This window comes from Lampetra planeri, chromosome 37 (genome assembly GCF_965212315.1).
Source record: "Lampetra planeri chromosome 37, kcLamPlan1.2.h2, whole genome shotgun sequence".
Lineage (NCBI taxonomy): Eukaryota > Metazoa > Chordata > Hyperoartia > Petromyzontiformes > Petromyzontidae > Lampetra > Lampetra planeri.
The window spans coordinates 7932964-7957920 of record NC_136143.1 but is presented as its reverse complement, the minus strand read 5'-3'; the positions used below and the strand labels follow the sequence as shown (position 1 = coordinate 7957920).

At 47.1% G+C, this 24957-nt stretch overlaps 1 protein-coding gene across 2 annotated transcripts in view; it reads right to left on the bottom strand.

The window, feature by feature from the left end:
- The window catches only part of LOC144731016 (S-adenosyl-L-methionine-dependent tRNA 4-demethylwyosine synthase TYW1-like), a 132042-nt gene that overhangs the window by 46145 nt on the left and 60940 nt on the right, over window positions 1-24957 (bottom strand). For both annotated transcript variants that reach the window (XM_078611976.1, XM_078611977.1), the window contains exons 14-15: window positions 13734-13844; window positions 12108-12275 (exon numbers count right to left, since the gene is read on the bottom strand). In XM_078611976.1, coding sequence (XP_078468102.1) covers window positions 12108-12275; window positions 13734-13844 — 279 coding nt within the window. The remainder of the gene's footprint in view (window positions 1-12107; window positions 12276-13733; window positions 13845-24957) is intronic.

The following is a 24957-nucleotide window of genomic DNA, read 5'->3' as shown; positions in this document are numbered from 1 at the left end:
TGAGGACGGCTGCTTGCGTTGTGGCCGAAACGTCGTGAAAATTATTTTATTATGTTTTATTTTTATTATTTTATTATTTCCCTTCTACGTGACTTTACCGAAAGAACCAAGAAGATGAACCTACCCCAATGTTTGAACTGCCACGCCAGCGGAGCCATCCGGTGACCTCTGGGTGTTGCTAGCCATTACACCGAAGCAGCATCCTTTGTATTCCGTTAACTACATATATATTATAAAAGCATGAGGCAAACGCTTTTATATTCTTAGGTTTTTTCGGTAAAGTCACGTAGGTAAAAAATTTAAATTAAAATAAGTAAAATAAAATAAAAATAAAATAAAAATCACGACGTTTCGGAGGCAACACAAGCTTCCGTCTTCAGGTGGAACCATCACAGCACGCTCGCTGTATCAAGTAAATGAGAAATTCCAAGAGATACTACCCCGTATATATACTGGTTGAGGGTGGGGGGATGGGCCAGGACAGGCCCGTATATACGGGGTAGTATCTCTTGGAATTTCTCTCTACTTGATACAGCAAGCGTGCTGTGACGGTTCCACCTGAAGACGGAAGCTTGTGTTGCCTCCGAAACGTCGTGATTTTTATTTTATTTTTATTTTATGTTACTTTTATTAATTTTAATTTTAATTTTTTACCTACGTGACTTTACCGAAAAAACCTAAGAATATGAATCCTTGCAGTCACGAAAGCTTCAAATCTGGAATAAACGCTTTTACTTTGCTGGAAAATACAGCAATATTTTCATGCAGTAACCACTGAAGATGTTCACTTTGCGCATGCAGATATGCGTAATAATCGTTGAAGAGATATACAACGACACATTCGCAGACAGTAGCTTTGCAGTTTGATTGTGCGCTCATAAAAAAATAATTTTTACATTTGCAAAGCCAGAAGGAATATTATTAATTTACACAGCACACATTGCACTTTAATGTCATTTGACATTTTCACGATAAATTAAGTTCCTGAGAACTGAATTGAATTGGTGCAAAGGTTACTTGAAGTCTATTTAAGTTGTATAATTTTAGCAGAATTTAACGTACCCTTTAATTGTGTGTTATTTCCACATTACATCATACGTATTTATATTAAACCTCCACAATAAAAATGTGTAATTACACATGGACCTGTATTGACGAGGAAGAGTGGTCGTTGTGGGTTGGTGAGGTCATAGAAACTGCATCAACAGCTCACTACACCTATCGCCATCCTTCAGGAATAGAGCGGTGATCTGATCTCGGACACCCACGAACCGGACTTGCAGCTTTGCGAAGCATTTCTATACGGTGCCGGGAGAAAGAGGAAAAACCCCCGCTCAGATAACATGACGGCGCAAGGTTTCGTTCACCCTGCTGGTGCCGCTGTGCCTCGAATATCGGAGCAAATCTCTGGGCAGAGATGGGCCAAACCCGTGGCCCATGGAGTGACGACAATGCCTTGTTGAGCGTGGGGAGACGAACCAGGGCCCTGCTGCTGATCGTGAGCAGTTGGTGTGCCAGCAGGGCTCGCTTCCCAGTGGTCACAGGAAACGGCACTTGAGTGGCTGTTTAGAACGATACGGACATCTAAAAGGGGGGGGCTGCACCGCGTAGTCTGTGACGTTCTGGCAAAGTGAGAGCTCAGGCCCTCGGATTTTCATCGCCGCTTGTCACAAATGTAGTGACGACAGGGACGGTCGAACTTGAGGCTACACCCGTGTATTAACTCTTACGTAGGTACAGCGCATAACTGAAGAGGCAGCGGCCTCGTCACCCGTTTATTAACAGTAAGCACTCCCAGGCTAGCTCGCACCCGTCCTCTCAAGGAGACTACCTGATCTGGCCCTGGCTAGGCACAGATCCCGACTACCAGCCACACGAAGTCGGCCCTCAGAAGGACGTCGACCTTCACGGCTCTGGCTAGTCGCACCACTGGCTTGCTCTGGCCGGCCCCTAGAAGAACAGCGACCAGAGGAGTTCCAGGGACTAGCTAGCTGGCCTTCGATCTTCACTGGTTCTTCATCTTAACCCGCTCCAACGTCCGCCTCGAGCTCTCTGGCTCTCCGCCTTTAATACCCACTTGCCACCGAGGGGCGGGGCCGTGTGGGATCACAGCATCCCCCCACAACCCCCCAGGGTGTTAACCGTTTGCCGACGTGGATGTGGACACCGCTGTGTAACCGTCCTTTTCCCTCCCGTAACACCCCTACACAAACAAGCAGGCTGCTGTAGCTGTGTTGATGTCAATTGCTTAGCGCTGCAAGCACAAACGAGAATTGTATAATCCAATGTAATACGGTCCACCTCTGTGAACACTTTGCTGAAGCTAAAGCAACTACTTGTTATAATCGAGTCCAGGAATGTAGCGGTTTCTTTTTAATTATGCAAGTCAAATCGTTTAAATGAAATCCCTAGACTCTATGTTATGGGGTGGTTTTTTGTTGTTGCTAGCAAGCTTCGTATCATTTCCAAATACCTTAATGGTAATGGGGAATGTACATGGGCATATTATTGAGACATCAGTTGTGGAAATGGCCTGTAAGCAACGTTTTCCTTAAACTGCGGCCAGATGAACGGTGACCCAGTGCATCCCTCCTTTCCCTGCTACCAAACTTCACGATGTACTCGTTTCTCGCTCATTTCCTCTCCCATTCTCAACCGCAGCTGCTTCCAGAAGTGACCTCAATTCTAGACCCATGCGTTTTTGAAGTTGAGTGTTCTGACGTGGCAATTGCACCCCCCACCCCTCCCCGCCAGGTCACACAATGGTCTCTATTTTTTTTTATTAAAGCCACGACTACTGTTGCACTAGTCCCTCTTGAAAGAAATGCTAAATATTACCGTGACGTGATTTCACAACACGATGCATCGTGCTGCACTGGTGTGCTGATGGCTACGGTTAGTGCACTTCGAGCAATTCACGTCACTTGATAGTTTGAATTGCAGGATGCATTATCCTGCTGTTGGGATTGATTTGCCTGTTAGTGCACCCTTAAATTACACTCCTTTTTACAGACTGAACGGAGTCGTTTTTTTATGGAACTTGCTGAAAGAAAGATTCCAAAAGAATGTGCAGGATAGAGCAATGAATAAGTGAATGAATATCCAGACGAACTAATGAATTATTAATCTCAAAAGGCCAGCACAAGGATCCCGTGAGCCTTTTCAGCTACAATATGGTCTGACATTCAAATGTACCCTGTTACATATGAGCCGGACAAACTACAATTTAAAAAACACCCAGTCAAAACGATGTCCTCCTCAAGTGCTGTCATGTTCAAAGACCTGAGCCAAAGGGTGGAAATTCAGAATTCCACAAGGCAACAAGATGTTGAGTTCCCCACAATAGTAGGACTCATACTCTTTGGTTCTTTCGGTAAAGTCAGGTAGGTGAAAAAAAAAAAATCACGACGTTTCGATTGCAACACAAGCAATCGTCATCAGGTGTGAAAACCACAGCAAGAAAATCGATAATAGTAGGACTCATTTTCGCGGCCCCCACAGAGATGGACAGCTGAGACTACCCCTGACCGGGATTTCACTTTTTGCAACCTCACGATTGCAAGCTACACGCTCTACCGGCGAGTGAGAGAGATAAACTATAAAGTAGTATTTTTTTTATTTAAAGCTTTCGTGACTGCAGGGATTCATATTATTGGTTCTTTCGGTAAAGTCACGTAGAAGGGAAATAATAAAATAATAAAACAAATAAAACAATAAAAATTCTCACGACGTTTCGACTGCAACACAAGCAATCGTCATCAGGTGTGAAATCCACAGCAAGAAAATTTGAAAAAAGTGGCGGTTTTTCCAACGTCAGCACCACGGACAGCGATTTGGCAGTTGGTCAGATGGGCGAGTCCATCTATGTTCGGAAAAGAGGAGGGGGGAGCAGAAAATGGATTGCGGTCTGAAAGTCACCGTAAGCGTGAACACAATCAATTAAGACCCGAAATGGTTTATCAAATCCTTCCAATGATTGCTAAGCCAGAATCCATCTTCTCGGTTAAAATTGTCTCTGTGTTTGTATATGTTGATAGCCTCATGAACGAATCTCTCATGGTAGCCAGATGGCTTGTTTTATTTTATTTTTTCCCTTCTACGTGACTTTACCGAAAGAACCAAGAACATAGAGTAGTATGTTTTAAAATCAATACGTTATTGAACAAATCAGTGAATATAGTATCCAAAGTAAAGTGAGGGGCCAAGTGAGGGGCCAAGTGAGGTACAACGTACCTTTAACAAATAATGTAGAGCTCATTAATAATGTAGAGCTCCTAATTTCCTTCAGCTTTTGCACCGTGCCACTCACCGTGCTACTCATTGACATCCTAATTTCTCTAACCCCTCCCTCTCTCTCCGCCCCCTCTCTCTATTTAAGGCCTCGACACAGAGGCGTGGTTTCTCTGTGTGCCTATGTTTGTCTCTCTCTATGTATCTCTGTGATATCTGTCTGCTTATATGTCTGTCTATATGTCTCTGGTTCTGTGTTTGATCTCTCTCTCAAATTTAGCATCCTCAGGAAGAACGTAATCAACCAGGTAGGGTGTTGACTGTTATGGTATCCGACTCTCTGTTGTATTACATTACATTTCTAAGTATACTAGATTTGTGTTTCTATATCATTTATACCTGATGATGATTGCTTGTGTTGCAATAGAAACGTCGTATGCTAGTATTTAATTTATTATTTTCTCTTTATACGTGACTTTACCGAAAGAACCAAAGAGTAGAGCTCATTGTCAATTCACGATTGGATGAAGGCCTCCCCAAGCCATGCAAGGTGACAGGGGGTGGGGGGCAGCTACTTGACCATAGCCACGCTTGTCTGTGCGGGCTGACGAAAGGGGGCCCAAGATTAGTGCAGATACCACTGACCACTGATGCTAGCCGTGAATCAAACTCGGGTGACCAGGTTCGTAGCGCACCACTTAGCGCCACTGAACTGCCGTTGCACCCAGAGTAAGTCCAAATTGTACTTTGGTCACGTGACGCGAATTTAATGTATTTTATTTTACAAAGACACAGCAAAGAAGCTTGAGAAATGAGACAACGCACGTCTTGCTCGTGCGTAAAGCTCCCGTTCCATATCGCGGCGATGCCGACAGGTTTGCACGCGTAGAAATGTGATCGCTCTTCGGTGTTTTGTGGTGGGTGGGAAGGGGGCGCAGTGCTGTTAACGTCGCATGAACGCACCGCCCCTCGAGTGAGCGCGCGAACAAGGCGAGATGTTGAAGCCTCCCGATGAAAGGGACTGGGGGCTGCTTTTATACACCCCCGCCCGAGCACGTGTGTGTATAAGTGTGTGTGTGTATATGTGCGTATGGTTTCTGAGTGGGGAGCGGTAGTGTAGCGGTTAGCGCGCTGCGCTATGAACCTGGCGACCCGGGTTCGATTCCCGCTCACGGCTAACACCAGTGACGATTATCTGAACCGGTCCTGGGCCTCCCCTAGGTCGACTCAGCCTCAAATGAGTACCTGGTGCGGTGTGTAAACATCGCCGCTAGGGAGACAAAGGCGGTCGGGGGTGGTGTTGGCCACCCACCCCCTCGTGTGCCGTGCCGGCCTTCATAGGTGCTCGCTAATAGCACTTGCCCCTATAGTCTGTTAAGGCTATACGGGGGATCTTTGTCTTTATCTTTGTGGTTTCTGAAGTGGTGCGCTTCATTACTATGAATGTATGCTGGGGGGTTTTTTTTCCTCCCCAGCGCTGGACTTTCACTGGAGGCTGCGTTATATAAACAACGGAGAGAATAGCTCACGTGAACAATTTATCTCTGCCAGATGTCGTCAGTTGAATTCCCAGTCGCCTTCCACTCAGCCGATAACTCTGTCAGAGGACATAAAATGAATGCAGCTGCTTGGCGTCAAGTTGAAAGTGACTGTCCTATGACAGACTCCCTCCTGCCATAGGAATGTGGAATTTCCAGCGCTCACGCAGGACTGCCGAGAGAGATGAACACTGCCCAATGCGTAGCGTGTCACGTCGGCCTGACTACCGCCTCGAATGCTTCCTCCTTTTTCTTGTAGCTGTATACAAGTAAAGACGTGCCTCAACAACGATATTAAGCAATATGAATACGGGAACGTTGGACTTCTTTCGCGCCGTATGTAGCCAAGCGTGCTAAGCGGAGGAGAACATGTATGGGTTGGCAGATCTCCATTCAAATGTAAAGAGTTTGTTCAGTCTGACAAACAGGGATTTGGTTTTCACACCTCATGATGATTGCTTGTGTTGCAATCGAAACGTCGTGAGAATGTGATTGTTTTATTCTTATTATTTTATTACTTCCCTTCTACGTGACTTTACCGAAAGAACCAAGAATATGAATCCCTGCAGTCACGAAAGCTTTAAATCGAAATTAATGGGGTTTTTTATTTTCTTGCTGTGGTTTTCACACCTGATGATGATGATTGCTTGTGTTGCAATCGAAACGTCGTGAAAATGTGATAGTTTAATTTTTTTTATTTTATTATTACCCTTCTACGTGACTTTACCGAAAGAACTAAGAAGATGAATCCCTGCAGTCACGAAAGCTTTAAATCGAAAATTAAAAGGGATTTGGTACTTACGTTAAATCCTGTTTTCATAGTCGGTCGCTGACACGCTCCCCGTCTCTTCCACCATCCCCCGCAAAAAAGATTTTCTCCTCGTACGGAGGTACGTGAATACGGAATCAAACAATGTTGGTTCGGGTGCATTTAGTTAAGTACGCAATCGCACTGTTTTATCGTGTTAGTTGGCTTATGTAGCCAATGATAACCGTTGCTTCGGTAACGATGGACTTGCATTACTCGCAGATAAGAGAACTTGCGGCGCGTCTCTCTGCGGATTGCCTTCGATGGATACACCACAACACCGGTGGTGCTGCTGAAGCAGTAATACATTTGGGACGTTTGATTCGCGTGACACTTTTATTAATAGGCTGCGTCGGGTGGATGAGGGTTTTACGGCACACCCTTTTTTCGCACGATCGCCCAACTCGAAAGAAACCAATTACGAATCACGGTTTATGGACGGTTGAAAAAGCTCAGGGAGTTTAATTTAATTTCTAAGGCAACTGCACAAACACTCTGTAACGAATACACCGAAAGTAATTTTCCATGGACCAAAGCGCTCCCGGGCATATGAACCCTGCGCCCTGATTGAGGACCCGCTGCCCTCTCTTGAGCGTGCAGGGCTAAACGCGCTCACGATGCCGTGTCATCACGCACCTCCACGGACACGCAAACACGCGTAAATAATTCTGATGCGCTTCTTCATCAGCGCTCGTTAATTAGCGCATTCGTACTTGGAATTTCCTCGTCATTTTAACGTCATCTTTTTTAAAAATAAAAATATACTGTTTTATGTATAGCTGCCGCAACCTGTAAATTCTCCATCCCCTAGAAGTGTAGTGGCTTTATATGGCGGTGGGGGGGGGGGGAGGTTCAGTCGATGCAGTAAAACAAATGCAAATTGGCAGATGTTGCACCCTGAAAAAGCAAAAAGGCCAGAATTGGTGTGCATCACGGAATAAAATGCGTACGTGCGCCACTACATATAAATAATGAGGAACGTCATAAGCTCTTAAAAGGGACGTTGAATAACATTCGCTTCAACCTGATGTTGGGAAGGTGCTGAAAGTCATATAAATGTCTTTCACGTTGACCATTTTAAACAATAAAATTACGTTGAGTTTTTACGCAGCTTTAATATCATGTATTCAACATATTTTATATTATTAATACGAAGTATTTCACAATTTTTCTTGGAGTAATGTTACGAGGTAAAATAAATGTCCCTCTCCATCTCCCTCAGACAGCAAAGCATAATGTAGAATACTGGAAAATGTGTTTGTCCATCATCACGTGAACAATCAGGGTATACATTTTTATTGGAAGCTTTCGTGACTGCAGGGATTCATATTCTTGGTTCTTTCGGTAAAGTCACGTAGAAGGAAAATAATAAAATAATAAAATATAAAACAATAAAAATTATCACGACGTTCCGACTGCAACACAAGCCTATCGTCATCAGGTGTGAAATCTACAGCAAGAAAATGTTCTTGCTGTGGCAGTCGAAACGTCGTGAGGATTTTTATTGTTTAATGTTTGTATTATTTTATTATTTCCCTTCTACGTGACTTTACCGAAAGAACCAAGAATAAAAATAATCAGGGTGTAGTTTACAGGTTTGTTGAGGGCCATATAAGCCCAGCAAGGGCAATCCACCAAGCACTCTGCCAACACAACACATCCAAAATAAACATCATATGAAGGATTTGGCCACTCAATTAGAAGATTTTGGCTGACGCAGATGCAGAGCAAAAACGACAATTTCACATTCAGGTGGTCGAGCAAGGTATAACTGCGTCAGGAGCAGCGGAGTTTGTCATCGGTGCGATGTCTCTCTCTGTGTTTTGTTGATCGGGCATTGCATCGTTATACGTTGTACGGCCTGTTCTGGATGACCACAGCCGCACACTACTGGAGAGTTTTAAATGTTCCATTCGTGCATTAGCTATCCACATCTGCCGCTATGGTTTGTGCAGTGGATGCGATTTAGGGTGGAACGTGAGGAGCGCAAGATGGCAGCCTTCACGTGGCCCACTCTGTTAAGTGAGAAATCACGACGAATTCCATCAACGCGGCGACCGGACATCGGTCATCGATCTCCCCGTCTCCAGAGCAACAACAACACAATGAGTTTTGCAAGAACATATTGTGACGTTTATAACCAGAAAATTTAGTTTAAAAAATAAAATTGGGATTTTTGTGTGCCCCATTTTTAAAAATATCTCTTCAAAAGTTTGTACCTGGAGGATGTAAAGAAAGCTGAATCCACAAATGACATCGGAAACCCACGACTGTCGCCTCTTTGCCCCCCAAATAAATTGAGCCGACTAAATATTTGACATGTCATGTTTCTAAAGTTCACTCTACGAAAGTTTACAATGGACAGGTTTTGAAGAGTGCCGAGTTTAAGTATTAAACGTTTGGTTTGACTCTCAATGTGCAAGCACATTTATGGGATAGTGCGAGACAATGAAAAGCAATCAAAGCCCGCACGCAGTTAACGGTAAAGTAATAAGGCCGTGGGAAGGACAAGTAACACTCAAAGAGGGTATCTGCGTCAAAACATCGTGACGTTAAATAACCATGCAATCAAACCATTGTCGCAGAATAAGCAGGGAGAAAATGTTAATTTCATTAGCCTGAACACTTGACATGCAACAGACATCCCGCACTAAGCCCCACCCTAGCTCCTAGTCCCCCCATAACATCACCTTGCCTCCCACTGGCCAGACGCTCATTAAAATGTCTCTCAAACTTAATCTGCGCGTCCCAAGAAAAACAAAAAAACACAGATGGACTCTCCTCCTCAGCCTTGCAATAAACTGCAGCTCGAAAGAGCAGATTAACTAACCTCTCGTCACCGACCGGCATTTATTCTTTAATCACTACTCCGCCGCTTTCGCAAGAGGAATTTCTTACGAGGCCGCAGGACTAAACAGCCACCATCGCCACGGGTGCGAGAGCCCCCTTTGTTAAACGACGTCTCATCGCTCAATGGGTTAAAATGCAATTACCGGGCCAAGCCACAACAATCAGATTGGTCTAATGTGCTTTGGTCCAAAGAGCCCACAGAGGAGGTGATTCGCTGAGAAACCCCTCCCTCCGCTCCCCCCACACCCCCCCCCGCCCAACTAATTGGTAACACAGTGGCATTCTGTCTCTCATTCATTAACAATAGCAGTGCGCACGTCTGACCACTGTTTCACGGTGGTCGACGTCTGGTATAGTTGAGTCCGAGGGTATAATGCCAACACGAGCTCCGACTCTCACGCCTTGTTGTAGTGATTCCTCCAGGCGGAAGGGTAACGTGGCAGTTCAAGAGGTCATCGCAGACAATGTCATTGGTGCCAACGCACGTGGCTGTCACGACCTCGCTTCTGGCAGATCTTACAGATGAAGTGTACGTCTGTTTAGTATGTGTGTGTGTACGTTGAACTTCTTTCGCACCGCACGTAGCCAACCGTGCTCATCGGAGGTTTTAATGTTCATTCTGTTTTGGAACAGAATCAACATGAAACACACATTTTTCGATTTAAAGCTTTCGTGACTGCAGCGATTGATATTCTTGGTTCTTTCGGTAAAGTCACGTAGAAGAAAAATAATAAAATAATAAAATAAAACGATAAAATTTTCACGAAGTTTCGATTGCAACACAAGCAATCATCATCAGGTGTGAAAAACCACAGCATTTTCTTGCTGTGGTTTTTCACACCTTATGATGATTGCTTGTGTTGCAATCGAAACGTCGTGAAAATTGTATTGTTTTATTTTATTATTTTATTATTTCCCTTCTACGTGACTTTACCGAAAGAACCAAGAATATGAAACACACAATTACAGCTTTGGAAAAATGTTTCTGCTATATAAGCAGAGAATTGGAATCTCATTAGTTCACCAATTGCAATGATGAGAACCCTCTTATTTTGGCAAGTCTCAAAGTGTTTCGAGAATTTGTTGAAGAGAGTCTCTCTGCCTTCGGATATTCGTCCGGTTTTTGTTGTCGCGTAAATAAGTTGCACCTGGCACACAGCAGACTTGAGCAATAACCGGCGGGATTCCCACGCAGATGAATGGTGGCGATGTGCAAAACATTGCTCGTGACAGACACGCGGGATCACCGGAATAATTAAACAAAAGTTGCCGATAAGTCACCCGACCCCCAAGCCCTCTGCTCAGTCCGCACTAAAATTAACTGGAGCACGCCATTACGCTCCCATTACCAGTCAAAGGCCGCACGGCACCGCCGGCGACGCAACGCGATGTCCCAAACACTCAACCAAATTGCGCTTTTGTCCAATCTCCCCGTCGTAAACATCTTGGAGATCAGCGCGGTGCGTGTTGGTGTATTTTGCTCAGCCCATTTGTAAACGTCTGCTCGCAACTTTTAGATAAAGCTCTCTGTCTCTCAAAAAATCTTACTCGTGACTCTCTTGCATGCACTTGTAACTCGATTGCATGCACTTAAGACTATTGCATTTCCACTTTCTGTGGACCTTCCCGTTCCTATACCTGCACCGGTTGTAGCTGATTCAAAACGGAGATGCCCAATTACAACCTGCGGGGGTGTAGGAACAACGAGCACATCCCACTGGTTCTGGCAATACTACATAGGCGTATGGTAAACACACGGCTTTACTTTAATAAGGTAAAAAATTAACCCGTAAAAACAAAGATTTTCACTATAAATCCTTTATATGCGTGGCGGCTAGAGTCCTCTCGTCCTCTGGCTTGAGATGGCTGCCACCTATGGGTCAGATGATTGCATGACACCATTAAGCAATTGACCCGTCTGGATACAAATTAAATATAATATTTTTGTCCTAAAAAGTGTAAAATTTTGGAAAAAAAATGTTCACGAACATTAATTGTCACGCACAACGAGTCTGTGTGGAAAATGTCAGCTCGATTGGATCACGGGAAGTGGGTTAAAAAACGACCGAAAGATTTGCACGGTCGTAAGCAAGCAAGCAAGCGCGCAAGTGAACTTAATATAAAGGATTTAAAAACAATCCCTATGATCAAGGCACATCCAAGGGTACGCGCCTCAACGTTTGACCGAGGCTGCAGAAACTCACCCGGGCACTGCGATCAGCAGACTCAGCCTCCTGAAGGTCCCACATCTACTCCCCCCAGCTGTTCACCAGGAGCACAGCTTCCACCAACTTCACTCCGGCACGGTGGTACCCATCTCCCAATGGAACATCGGTGCGGCAAAGACAAAGATCCCCCGTGTAGCCTTAACAGACTGTTGGGGCAAGTGCTGTTAGCGAGTCGCACCTATGAAGGCCGGCACAGCACACGAGGGGGTGGGTGGCCAGCACCACGCCCGGCCGCCTTTGTCTCCTCATTGGCGATGTTTACCCACCGCACCAGGTACTCATTTGAGGCTGAGTCGACCTAGCGGAGGCCCAGGACCGGTTCAGATAATCGTCACTGGTGTTGACCGTGAGCGGGAATCGAACTCGGGCCGCCGGGTTCGTACTATCGGTGAGGCACGTACACACACACACAACCCAGCCCGGTCCCCACACGCCGCTCGTGCCCGCACGTACCCGCTTGTGCGCCAACAGGAGGCAGTTGGAGTGCTCGTGCTCGCACGCCAGCTCGTAGTCGGGCAGCATCGCGGCCAGCTGCTGCACGAAGCCCACCACCTCCTCGTGCCACGGCACGTTCGCCATCGTCAGGCTGCTGGCCGAGCTCTCACCGCAGTACGTCACGCCCTGGCGGGGGGTAGCGCGCAACGCAGCCGGTAAGCGAGCAAAGCGCGCGCGGGGCCGAGCGAGATTCCGCGCGCGGGCATGTGCCACGCGCGTTTGGAATTGCGGCTGTGCGTGCGTGCGGGCACAGGCGCCGCGCGTCCATGTAAGTGCGCAAGCGTTTCCGTCGGTGTTTATCTTTCAACCTTAACGGGTTGAATTTTTATCATAAACGCGTAAAAATAAATCACGACGTTTGTCAACGGCATTGCATTACAAGTGCAAAGAAGAACCCGGCAGGCTGACACTCGTGGGCGGGGGCTCTTCTTTGGAGCAGAGATTGTGGCGGGACCTGCGCAAATGGGCATTTTCAACGAGTATAATTTTTCAGTTTTAAAAAGTAACATTTCCCAGTTGTTATTAGGGCCGTAACAGTGTGTTCTTTAACAATGAAGTGTCTCGATTTAAAGCTTTCGTGACTGCATGGATTCATATTCTTGGTTCTTTCAGTAAAGTCACGTAGAAGGGAAATATTAAAATAATAAAAATAAAACAATTAAATTCTCACGACGTTTCGATTGCAACACAAGCAATCATCAGCAGATGTGAAAACCACAGCAAGAAAATTAGAAAAAAGTGGCGTTTTTTTCTAATTTTCTTGCTGTGATGATGATTGCTTGTGTTGCAATCGAAACGTCGTGATCATTTAAACAATATATTTTTTAAATATTTATATTACTTTATTATTTCCCTTCTACGTGACTTTAACGAAAGAACCAAGAATATGAAGTGTCTGCGCCCTCTCTCTGTGCCCTGAACAAGGTTCACTGCCTCATACTGTCGCCCAGTATTTTTCCATTAATGACGAATGGTGTTTATTATGCACCCATGCCGTGTTCACCATTTTACACATGAACTATCTTGAGTGTCTTCACTATCTGACCAGGTGGCAAGAGCACGCAACTCAGGTTTCTTTTATTTGTGAGTTCAACTCCTGGTCCTGCTCAGGATGACCCATCATCCTCCCAGGGTGTATAAAATGCCTATGGGCTACAACTATGTCCCACACTTTGCTCTGGCAGGGGGGACGTTCCACGCGGCGTGAGAAAACGGCGACTAAAGTGACCGCCGCCTTGCAAGCCACGCCGACGGACGGCTCTCCGGTGCGCCGCCACGTTGAGCCGCAGTGCTGTTCGGCACCATGTCCGACGTTTCTCTCCGTGTGCCGGGAGCTCCGTCAGGAACGCAACTCGTGAGGAACGTCAGGCTGGCGTAGGCAACAAAACGAAATCTGAGGGGTCCCAAGAGACTTTAAAATTTCAGTTGCGGAAGAGGAAGCTCCCAGCACGCACTTGGGGAGCGAAACATCGGCGCGTCGTGCCGATGGACGCGCGGCAAAACCGCGAAAAACCTACACGGCAGTCTCCTGCAAAACGGTCGTCTCTCACGCACCGCGGACCCGCGGCCAAACGCAGAGCTCACCTTGACCTCGATGAAATCGGGATTTCCGAGAGCAACCAGGTTGGCGTACGCGGTGACCTCCTCCACGTTCCACGCCTTCACCAGCGTGAGGCGGTACACAGTGCGCTGGCCCTGCAGAGAAGCACGCACGGCGACACGCGCACAGCGCTCCGTCACCACTGCCCCGTCGCGAGCGGCGCGTTCTGCGCGGAGTTTCACATCAGGCGTGAATTGGTCGGTCTCGCGTCAGCATTTCAACGCAACGAGGTTTGAACGCTCCTTTGGCCACGCGCAAAATCGCCCACTGTGCTCTTTCAGAGGTGCCGTGATAAAAAAAAGCAGTTGCATTATCTATTCGTGAAGATGCCAACATCTTGTTGAAGTGCATTCTGTCTGCTGAGCGACGCTTAGAGCCCGCACATCCTGACCAGCGGCAGACTTTCAAGCTCAGAAAAAAATTCGAATTCAAGTTATGGGATGAAGATGAGATACAAAAAAAACCTCTCGATCGTGTAAGAGTCTCTGAAATGTTTGCTGCTGCGTGCTTTTCGAATTTTGTGTTTAAAGAGGCAGTGATTTCTCTTTGCACAGGGACCTTTGGCTGTGCACCGCACGATGCCCCCCCCCCCCCCCCGTGCACGTGTGTCATCAATAGTCAATTAAACATAACTGTACCCGAGTTTAATATCGGTTAAACAATCTCTGAACGGATGAAAAAATACATAATATCATGATCACACTGTTGCCAAGACGTTCAGCTAAGACATCAACTTTGGGAACTGCACCCGTCCCCCGCTGTGAGTAAGCACGTATACATTCACACCTTTACGAATTCCTCGTATCGCTGCAGAACCTTGCGGCGAATCGTTAAATCAAACAACCCGCTGTTTACGCTGCCGTCAAAACGCTTCATCGGGCAATTTCCATCCGAGGGCTGAGCGAGACGATGATCCGTCACCAGTTTTACTTGTCACATTAGTCATAATGTTTTTTTGCGAATACTGCCAGTGGAGTTACAAAGTTAATTTATGCATGCACGTGAGTGTTTTCGGTACGTGTGACGTGTGTATGTGTGATGTACGTACGTATGTATGAGTGTGTGTATCTGTGTGTGAGCTGAGTGGACTTGCTGGTGACTGGTACCAGCGGTGTCAAGATCGGCCTCTGTGGAGGAGGCTCGTGAAGGACGCTACTGGGCAGTCGCCCTCCAGCAACAACAACAGAGGGCAGAGGAGCGACGCTCACAACAAGAAGCGGCGGGCCGGGCGGCTAAAACACAGCAAGTCGGCACAGTAGGGGGCACAGGTGGTGCATCGGCCCAGTCATCTCAGTCAGTCAACTCATGGCACCTGGGTCTGTCCCGTGACCTCCTGCCGGCAGGTGTTCAACACTGCACGTGGCCTCAAGGTGTACACAGCCTGGCACAAGCGCCATGGTGAAGTCACCGCCACTTATTGGTGAATGGCGGTTGTTGCTGTGCGTGTGTTTGTGATGCGTGTCGACAAACCCAATGAGGGGAGCATGAAAAGGCTACGAATTTCTCCCATCTGCTAAATCAGCCACAACAGGGACCCATAAATGTACGCCTTTACACCAAAGTGCAAAATTAACCCACAGACACACTCAGCAATGCTCGCGAACAATAAGTGATCAAAAAAAAAGTGCCACCGTTTAATTACGTTTAATTGCAAGCGGTTATATACATCTGTTAACTAAAAGTAGACCTCCCGTGAAGAATACGGCAGTTATGCACCGCATCAAAGGCTTACAAAGCGTTTTGTCCATCAGGCATAAATTGAACAAAAAAAAACATCCTCTTTGCATTCCTACAGTTTTTGCGGTTGTTAATGTCCATGCAGGGCCATCCGTGCGGCACAATTAAGCACAGTGCCTTACGAGCAATAATCAGGCGCTGCTGCGGCTTTATGCGGCAGCTCAAAAAGCCAGGCCCAAACTGACCACACGAAGCGGGACACCGTGAAACTTTGCCAGATTAACTCGGCATTTCTTGATCTGCTTGGAAATCGTGCGCGACTGCCGATATTATCCCTCGCACTCGCTTTCTCCACTCAATTCCCGAGACGGCCGTTCACCCGGCCTCTCGTTATGAATCTCCGCGTCACGAGGACAATCCTCGTCATCGCCCCCCCCCCCCCGCAACGTTTGCAGACGCTTAATAAAACTAGACGTAACTTCAAATTAAACTATTTAATCTTGATTTGAAGCTTTCGTGACTGCAGTAATCCATACTCTTTCGTTCTTTCGGTAAAGTCACGTAGATATAAAATAAAATTAATCCCACCTGATGACGGACGCTTGTGTTGTGCCCGAAACGTCGTGATTTATTTTATTTTATACCTACGTGACTTTACCGAAAGAACCAAAGTGTATAACGTATTTGTTTTCCGTGTTGAATCAACAATGTATCGGGAAAGAATCAGAATGAGCGAGTGAGAAAGGACGCTCCTCACAGGAGGACACGGACATATTTGACGTCCAAGGGGAAAGTAAAAAAAAAGATCTACGAGTGTGACCGATGATTTGCTCAGAAGAGGCTCCCCCCCCCCCCCCCCCCGAGTGTGACCTCGCAATCTGGTTTTCACCGAGGAGACGTTTTGAGGACTGGCATCGCGGGACCGTGCGTGGAACGGATCAACAAAACGGGACCGTGCGGTGCCAAGCTAGGCCACGGCAGAGGTCCCAAACGGGTTTTGATTCCTTACCTGTACCCGTACCCGTACCCTACCCGAAATGAGTGACAAAGGGTTACTCACCGGTGACTCACGGCCTACCCGTACCCGGCCGCACCAGGGTCGCAAACGGGTACCCGTACACATGCATCTATTCGTCTTGCGCGTGTGCACGTACGCACACGCGCAAGGCGCGCACACGCGAATGGGCAGACACACAGAACACACGCTCGGTTGCTTGCGAGCGTCCCCACCTCCCCGGCATGGCACAACAGGGATGCCACTCAACGAAAGCCTTCTCTCGCTTGTGTGCTCGCCGACCGTGCGTGTCGACAGCGGGTCTTTACGTAAACGCTGCTCCCGTTCAAAATCGGAGTTGAATTTGTATCCAGACGGGTCAAAATGTGGGGGGAGATTCTCGTGGTGGCTGATCGCGCAAAGCCGCAGTTTGGCAACTTTGGCCAAATATTTAAGTTGTGTGCGCACACATGCAGCAGCCTGTGCATTTAAAGTCGACATTTTAATCTGCGTTTTTCATTCACCTGCATAATTTACAACAGGTGTTTTTTTCATGTTTGGTGCTTTCATGTTGATCAAATGGGACCATATTCAATGCCAGCTACCCGCTGTGCGTTTCAAGAATAAATGAAGGTTAAAAACGCGTGAAAAAGTTGACGCAAACTGTGTTTTGCCCAGCCTGTTTTGCCGTTGGCTTTCATCCGCATATTCATCACCGTTACGTCCATCCAAAGGTCGCCAGGCATTTTAATGATGACTTTATGCAGAGTAAAACATATTTATCTTCGTGGCCATTTACGCCACATTGTAGGACATTTTCGAGCAAATATAAAGAGCTGTTTTTCCTGAAAAGTGTCATTTGCATTCCATTCTGCATTGTAAAAGACATTTCCCTCTCAATGGTGGACATCCAATGTGGCAAGAGTCAGGAGCGGAAAGACAGTTTAAAAGGACCTTGAATCCACGGCTCACCGCTCCTTGTTGGTATGTATATCGATCTTAAGAGAATTCCAAAAAAATTGACACCTCCAACGGAAAATTAATCAATAGAGGCAAGGCACAGGCTTGTTGTCCATCACCCGAGTTTTGGGGCCATGGAGATTATACCGCATTGATCAGCTCTAATGCTGCGTGATCCGCTTATCAGGAGGTGGTGATCATCATTGGCCGCATAGATTATGGGCTCGATTATTCAAATGGGGTGTGAAAAAGGCCTTGAATGGCTGCTGCGCGATGCCACGCTGTGTCAGGAAGGAGAAAATGTGTAATCCTGGCTGCTCGTGTCGCAAGCAATCCAAAGTGGCAATTCACGATGTGCTATGAATATTACTATCAACAACCAGACAGCGATGTGGTGAGTAAACAACCAGGAGCCCGTGGTGAGTAAACAACCAGTCACGTGGTGAGTAAACAACCACACAGCCTCGTGGTGAGTAAACAACCAGTCACGTGGTGAGTAAACAACCATACAGTCACGTGGTGAGTAAACAACCACACAGCCTCGTGGTGAGTAAACAACCAGTCACGTGGTGAGTAAACAACCATACAGTCACGTGGTGAGTAAACAACCATACAGTCACGTGGTGAGTAAACAACCACACAGCCTCGTGGTGAGTAAACAACCACACAGCCCGTGGTGAGTAAACAACCAGTCACGTGGTGAGTAAACAACCAGGCAGCACTGTGGTCAGTAAACAACCAGGCAGCCCTGTGCCAAGAAAACCAAGCTTCACACCTGACCAGGTCTTAGTGTTCCTGCAGCGATCAAACACTGAGAAAAAAAAAAAATCACAAAAACCGCAAACACGCAGATACGGCTGGGTGAGAGGAGGGTAGCATTGACCATGAACCCAGGTAACCCAGCAGCAGCAGCTCTCAGTGGCTCACGTTCCTCCACTGAGAATCTCCAAGTGGGCACAACGAGAGCACGCTGACAGTCAACCGAACGGGCAGTGTCGACTGTAATTGCATGAGTGCGACTGACTGTGGCCATTTGTTGTTCAGTTTCCGTGAAGTTTTCATTCCTTATACGTCACCCGCACGGAAGAGAGCATGCATCATCCTGCCTGCGCATGTCCATTCTTCAGCGAGGCCATTCAATGTCGCAAAGCCTCGACAGCTTTCACGCAAACCTCCCGCGAGGGAGCTGCAAGGGCTGCTTCAGATATTCTCTCTTTGAAATGAAATCAACCCGTGGTTTCTTACGTCACATCTAATAGGACCTTGGCAACATCCATAAATATCCACCGTATTGAGCACCTATTATGGTGAGAATTGTGTACGGGAAGGTGGTGTGGTTACAGCACGTTTGGCACCTTTGTATCCCTGGAGCTGACAAATACCGGTTACTCATTGAAGACTGAGTCCATCTATGAAAGACAACGGGACAGGTTTGAGACACCACTTGCCACCGATTATTTATCCACAGCCGGGAAATTAATCCAGGTCACGGTGTGAGGGGACTAGTGGGCACGGGAGGTAATGACAGGGAAGTCAGCTGACAGTACGAATGCACTAGCGGTCACGGGAGGTAATGACAGGGGCATCAGTTGTGAGTGCGAAGGGACTGGTGGCTACGGGAAAGTTCGAGAAGGGAGCGTGGTCAGGCGACGGAAGAGGACGGTGGAGTCTGCCGGTGGAGCGAGCGTCCAGAGTCGGCGAGAATGATTGAGAATGGGCGGGGGCAGGCGTGGCCTCGTGTTGAGATAAAAGGGAGATGCGCGGGAGACTCGGGGCTGTTGCAGTGGGGTCTCTCCGCCTGATGTCAAGTGAACGTGTCTTCAATAAAGTGCCATCTCAAGAGAAGTGTGCCAAGTCGTTATTACATTTGTATGGCGAACTTCTTTCGCGCTATCCGTAGCCAACCGTACGGTGCCAATACTTTCCTATACTTTGCATTCCTATCGTGTTTTTGAAATTTTTTTTTTATATTCTGACCACCCCCCCACCACCACTACTGGACATCTGTTAAAAAGAGCTTTATAGCTCATCGGATTCCTCCAGTATAAATACATATTCTGATTCTGAAAAAAGAACATTCTGATTCTGTATAGAGTAAAACATTTAAGCCAGTTATTGACCTTTGGACCCAGCGAGGGGCCCCCTTTGGAGCCCACACCCCATGTAAATAGAGGCTAGTCCATCACTCGTGCGCACTCAGAAACGGGCCAATCTCTCAAATTAATACTTGCGGATGCTTCTCAATTTCTGGCTGGAATGCCAACATGCGACGGCGACGACGGCCTGCTCCTGTGGACAATGTGGTATATCTCTATATTATCATTATAATAATAATCATACGCAAGTTCGTCTGTCTGTAACGCTGGCCGGGTGGGGAGAGGTGAGGGTCATGAAGCCACGCTGGTGAGGTGGAGGCGAGCGGTCGATTGGACGTCACGCGTCAACGGGTGAGGTAGACAACGGGGAGTGATGACGTCAAAGAGACGCCGGGAAGGGTGAGGAGGGGGGCGGGTTATGACGTTACGCGACATTGGTGAGGCTGAAGGAGAGGGAGCGATGGTAAACATTCCTTTTATCGCTGAAGTTCCAAGGGTGTTTGCTGGTTCCATTTAATACGGTGACTCATTACCAGGAGTTGAATTTAAACTCGGATATCAAATGCACTCAACGAGGCCACAGCGCTCACTTTATATGGGGCACATCATACACCCCTGGGGGAAGGAACCATACATATTACATTTCTAGCTTTTATCTCTTGAGATACAATCCTCAGAGGTATTTCTGCCGTTACACGACTTGCAACATTTAAGCGAAGTGCAACATTTTACCCGCACCTCCGATTAGCACAGGTGGCGAGGTGAGATGTGAAAGAAGTTGAACATACATACATATATTTACATCCATAAAATGGTAATCAAGTTGCGATGTAGTGCACTAACCACTCACTGCCCCACTAGTTACCCAACTTTACTTAATAATAATCTCTGCATTCGCAGGATGCGCAAATGCCTCAACATCTCACAGTGCCTTCCATAACATCTCATCTCAACGCCCAGTGGCAGCCGTCCCTGTGTGGCACAAAGTAACTCAGAATCAGCCTGCAAGTAGGCGTTAGCCTTGCCAGTAGGGGGTGACAATTGTTACGTGTAATCCCAATTTAGTAAAAAAGCATAGAAAGACAAAGATCTTCTGTTAAGCCTTACAAGAACATTGGCAGCTATTGAGCACCGATGTTTTGTGGAGTTCAGATGCATCGTATTGACCCGGCTCAAATGACAGCTCTGAAGTAGTGGTGACAGGGCCCCATCACTTCATACGAATCGGGAGGTCACCACTGCTTACGAAATTCACGAGTGTGAATCTGCGCACGCGTTTAATACCCTCTTCCCAAACACGCTGCCAACCTCTTGTGTCTATTACACCAAGCGGTATGTTTTGACCACGTGCTCTGTGCCTTGTGCCCATAATGAAGCGGAGTCTTTCGAAAAGTGGCACAACTGGCCCGCCGAAGGTTTCACCCCCCCACCGTCACCTTCTTCCGACACACCTCTGACGGAAGGATCTGTCGCCCGTGTCAAGTGCGTCACAATCTGTCTGCACGCGGCATCGTTTACACTGACACTAACATTCCTCATTCACAGCTAAACGCGGGGAGAATTCAAAAGTAAATCCCCAACAGCGCAAGTGGTTTTCGGAGGCGTTTAATCACCCGTGTCTGTGCCTCTGGCTCCTCTTTATTTCATATGCAGGGGGTGGGGGGGGAAACTCTTTTAGATTAATTTCAACAGCAATGCATCTTGCAATGGCTTCATGAATCAGCAAATGAAAGACACCAAATGAACGTGGTTATGAAACACCGCCGCTTTGATATGCTGTTCCAAAGGCTGGATTAAAAGCTGGCCTGCCTAGGATGACGCGGTTGAATGCATGCATGCATTTCTTGTGCACCATACGTAGCCAACCGCCCTAATCGGAGGTATGGTTGTAAGCACATCAAACTAAACACAAAATGCAGTTGTAAAGAAATTAGTTTTCAATTTAGATTTAAAAGTGCATAGCTCCAATAGCATTCCAGACGGCAAGCACAAGCGCATTTGACAGCGTGCGATGCAGTGACCGTCTTTGTTCGAGGGCCAGCCAAAAGCCGTTGCGAGGATCGAACAGAGATGGAGGAATTCAGTATCCGTGAATTCCTCCATCTCAAGTAGTCACGTGGCCTCACGACACATGCACAACAGCCGCGAGGTAGGCAAGAAAAAAACAGCTTCAGCGAGCTGCCCGCAATGCGAATCATGACCACGGCCGTGTCTATCACACGGTTGCTCCCGTACGCGTGTTGAACTACATACATCCTGCTGCTCTAGAAAACATTACCGATCCGTTTATGAAATTACATATAGTGGTCAAATCCATCCAATTGTTCCATTTATGACTGTCCATGACATTGCACTCACCCCGTCACTGCGTATCTGCAAAGTGGCACACGGCGCACGCCTCTGTGCCGATGCGCTTATCGGCAATTCCCGCGAGTGCGTGCAATCTGCACAAAAAACGTTACCAAAAATCAACTCGTCGCACAAAACGCCGCGTCGATCAACTCTTGTTGTGTTTTGCATTGCGTTGGTGTAAAAGGCTAGTTCATTGAAAGGTACGCCGATTAAGCTGAGATCCAGGTCACATTGACGCGACTATTGTTTTTTTTTCTGTAAGATGTTTGTCATTCTGCTCGGCATTCTTGACGACGTTAAACGTAAAACGTGGTTTAGTTCTGCTGACGAGCCTTGATTAAATTGACGAACTCACAGCCTTTTGTTAGCCCACTGTTGGATGAAGGCCTGCCCACACTCTGTCATTCAAGAGGGTTTCTCAACACACCGGGTCAGTGGACCCACTCCACCCGTGAACTTAGCAGCATCCTTTATTATCTCAATCGTTGTAATATTGTCAATGTTGAGCCACTCATGAGAAAACGTACAAACCTGCTTTACGCGTGCTCTGAGACAGGACTGCAAGTATCAACAACAACCTTAAATAATTAATAGAGCGACGACGACTATGATCTACATGGCAGTCGGGCGCGTTTGAAGGAGGGTGAGAACGTCGGACAATCAGGGACTGGAACGATTCACACCCCCTGAAGCCAAATATGAGAAAAAAAACAAGAGTAACGCTTGTAACAAATTAGCGTACACAATTGAAGATAAATGAGAAACACAACGGGGCAGTGTACACCTAGGACAGTTACTAATAATACAAAGGCAAGACGGAGTGATTTCGTAAAATGTTGTTTGATCGTGAAAAAAAAAGCACAAATATACATAAAAAAAAGACTGTTTGGTCGATTCATACGACCTGCTATGGCGCGTGCGTGAGAACCACGAACTCTGACAGATGCATTGGAACAATGCTGACACGTGCATACAGGAAAACACGGGGAGACGCACACGCTGGCAATTAAACGGAGGGACAAAGAGGAGCCACGTAGATTAAAGAGCATGCGCAGGTTAAAGAAATAACACGTCCGGTGGTCAAGCATAATGTCGTGCAGCAGCCAAAGGAGGGACAACGCCCGAGGAGACATTCACCGTGGAGATGACGCAACGCATTCAGCTCATGGGCAGAAGCCCGATGAACTGTTGCATCGCAGGGAAATCCATAGGTGGCAATGGGTTGGGGAGGCCATCATCTAGCAGTGGATAGTTCATGACCGATGATGATGATTTTGCCAAATGTCACGCTCAGCACCATGCTGTGCAGAAACTTTAAGTCTCGGTGAAACTTTTCCACAGAAACAAAACATAAACGGATCAAGTCAAGTGTGGGGGCACATGCCGAGGCAGCGCATAGCAGAATTCGCCCTCCGGCTCCAAGCCCTGGTGGGGGTCGCTCCTGAAAAAATCCTCAAACCGGCTCCCTTCCCATCCCCAAGTCTCGACAATTAGCGGACAATCGGTTCTTGAGCACAGGGACTCCGGTGGACAGGGACAACGAGGAGCCGGACAATCACAGTTCCGGAGTTGAAGTTCGCGCATCGTGCGGGGAAGCCGGCCTCATGCAGTAGCAATCCTAGCGGTTGGACGCAAAGTCACCCCGTCGGTACCCAAAGATCTCACGAAGAGACCTGGTGACGAGGGAGATCGGTCATGCGCCCACTTAGGTCCTGAGCCTGCACGTCTCCGCTTCATATGCTAGTTATCTAAATGATGCAAGTACGTCGGGTACATCGTACGCAGGAAGGTAGGTGGTGGTCAATAAAACAATAAACTCAACTATTGTTATTTTTCGATTTAAAGCTTTCGTGACTGCAGGGATTCATCTTCTTGGTTCTTTCGGTAAAGTCACGTAGAATGGAAATAATAAAATAATAAAATAAAGCATTATACAATTATTCTCACGACGTTTCGGCCACAACGCAAGCAGCCGTCTTCAGGTGAAGACCATGTCTCCCCGACAGACCTGGTTTTCACCTGAGGACGGCTGCTTGCGTTGTGGCCGAAACGTCGTGAGAATTATTTTATTATGTTTTATTTTATTATTTTATTATTTCCATTCTACGTGACTTTACCGAAAGAACCAAGAAGATATTGTTATTTTCACCAAGTAAGGCCTACTGAGAGCTATGCAGCTCTTTTTCAGAAGCAACCTGGCCACAAATGATAGCTCAACGAAGTGGCAGATCATGTGGACATTTATAGCGGCCAAATACTCTAAATAAGTTAATAAACAGGCAAAATAATAGCGCGCAAAAAATGCACATCTAAGCGGTGCGTGGCGAAAGACACGGTAAGCAACGACAGAGAATCAAGACGATGAACAACAACCTGAGCACTTAAAAGGAGCGACAGACAGCGAAAACCCTTGCGCCAAAAAAAACAGACTCGCGTATATCCCCTGGCAACAAAATGCGCGTGTGCGCCCTGCAGCAGGTGCACGAGTACCCTTCACCAGGGACTCGGTGCGCGCGCGATGGCGACACGCGCTCGTCAGCAACAGAGTGACGCGCCGCAAGCCGCCCACAAGACCGGCGGGCTGGCGGGGGGGGGGGGGCCCTCGGGAATGGGGGGCCGCTCACGGTAGGCTCTTTTAAAAAAAAAAAACGCCAGCTGCTGCCACCTGGCCGACTATTGTGCAGCTATCCGACTGTTGGGCTGCGGCGGTACGAGCCGTTTACGCTCACGCCGCAGACTCCACTGCTTTCGCCGCATCCTAAACACATTTTTACATGTAACAGTAAAACCTTGGATTCGAGTAACTTGGTCTGCGAGTGTGTTGCAAGACGAGCAACATTTTTAAATAAATATTAATTAATTTGATAAACGAGCGAGGTCTTGCAATACGAGTAGTACGTGTATACGCTTTGTCTGCCGAGCGTCACGTGATCACAACTGATATACGAGTGCTTTGGATTACAAGCACTTTTCCGGAACGAATTATGCTCGCAATCCAAGGTTTTACTGTATTTGTTTTTACCGGGTAAGGCCCACCGAGCTCCATACCTCTTTTTCAGAAGCGACCTGGCTATCGCAAATGATTAGCACAACGACGTGGCTCATCACGTGGACATTTATGGCAGCAGC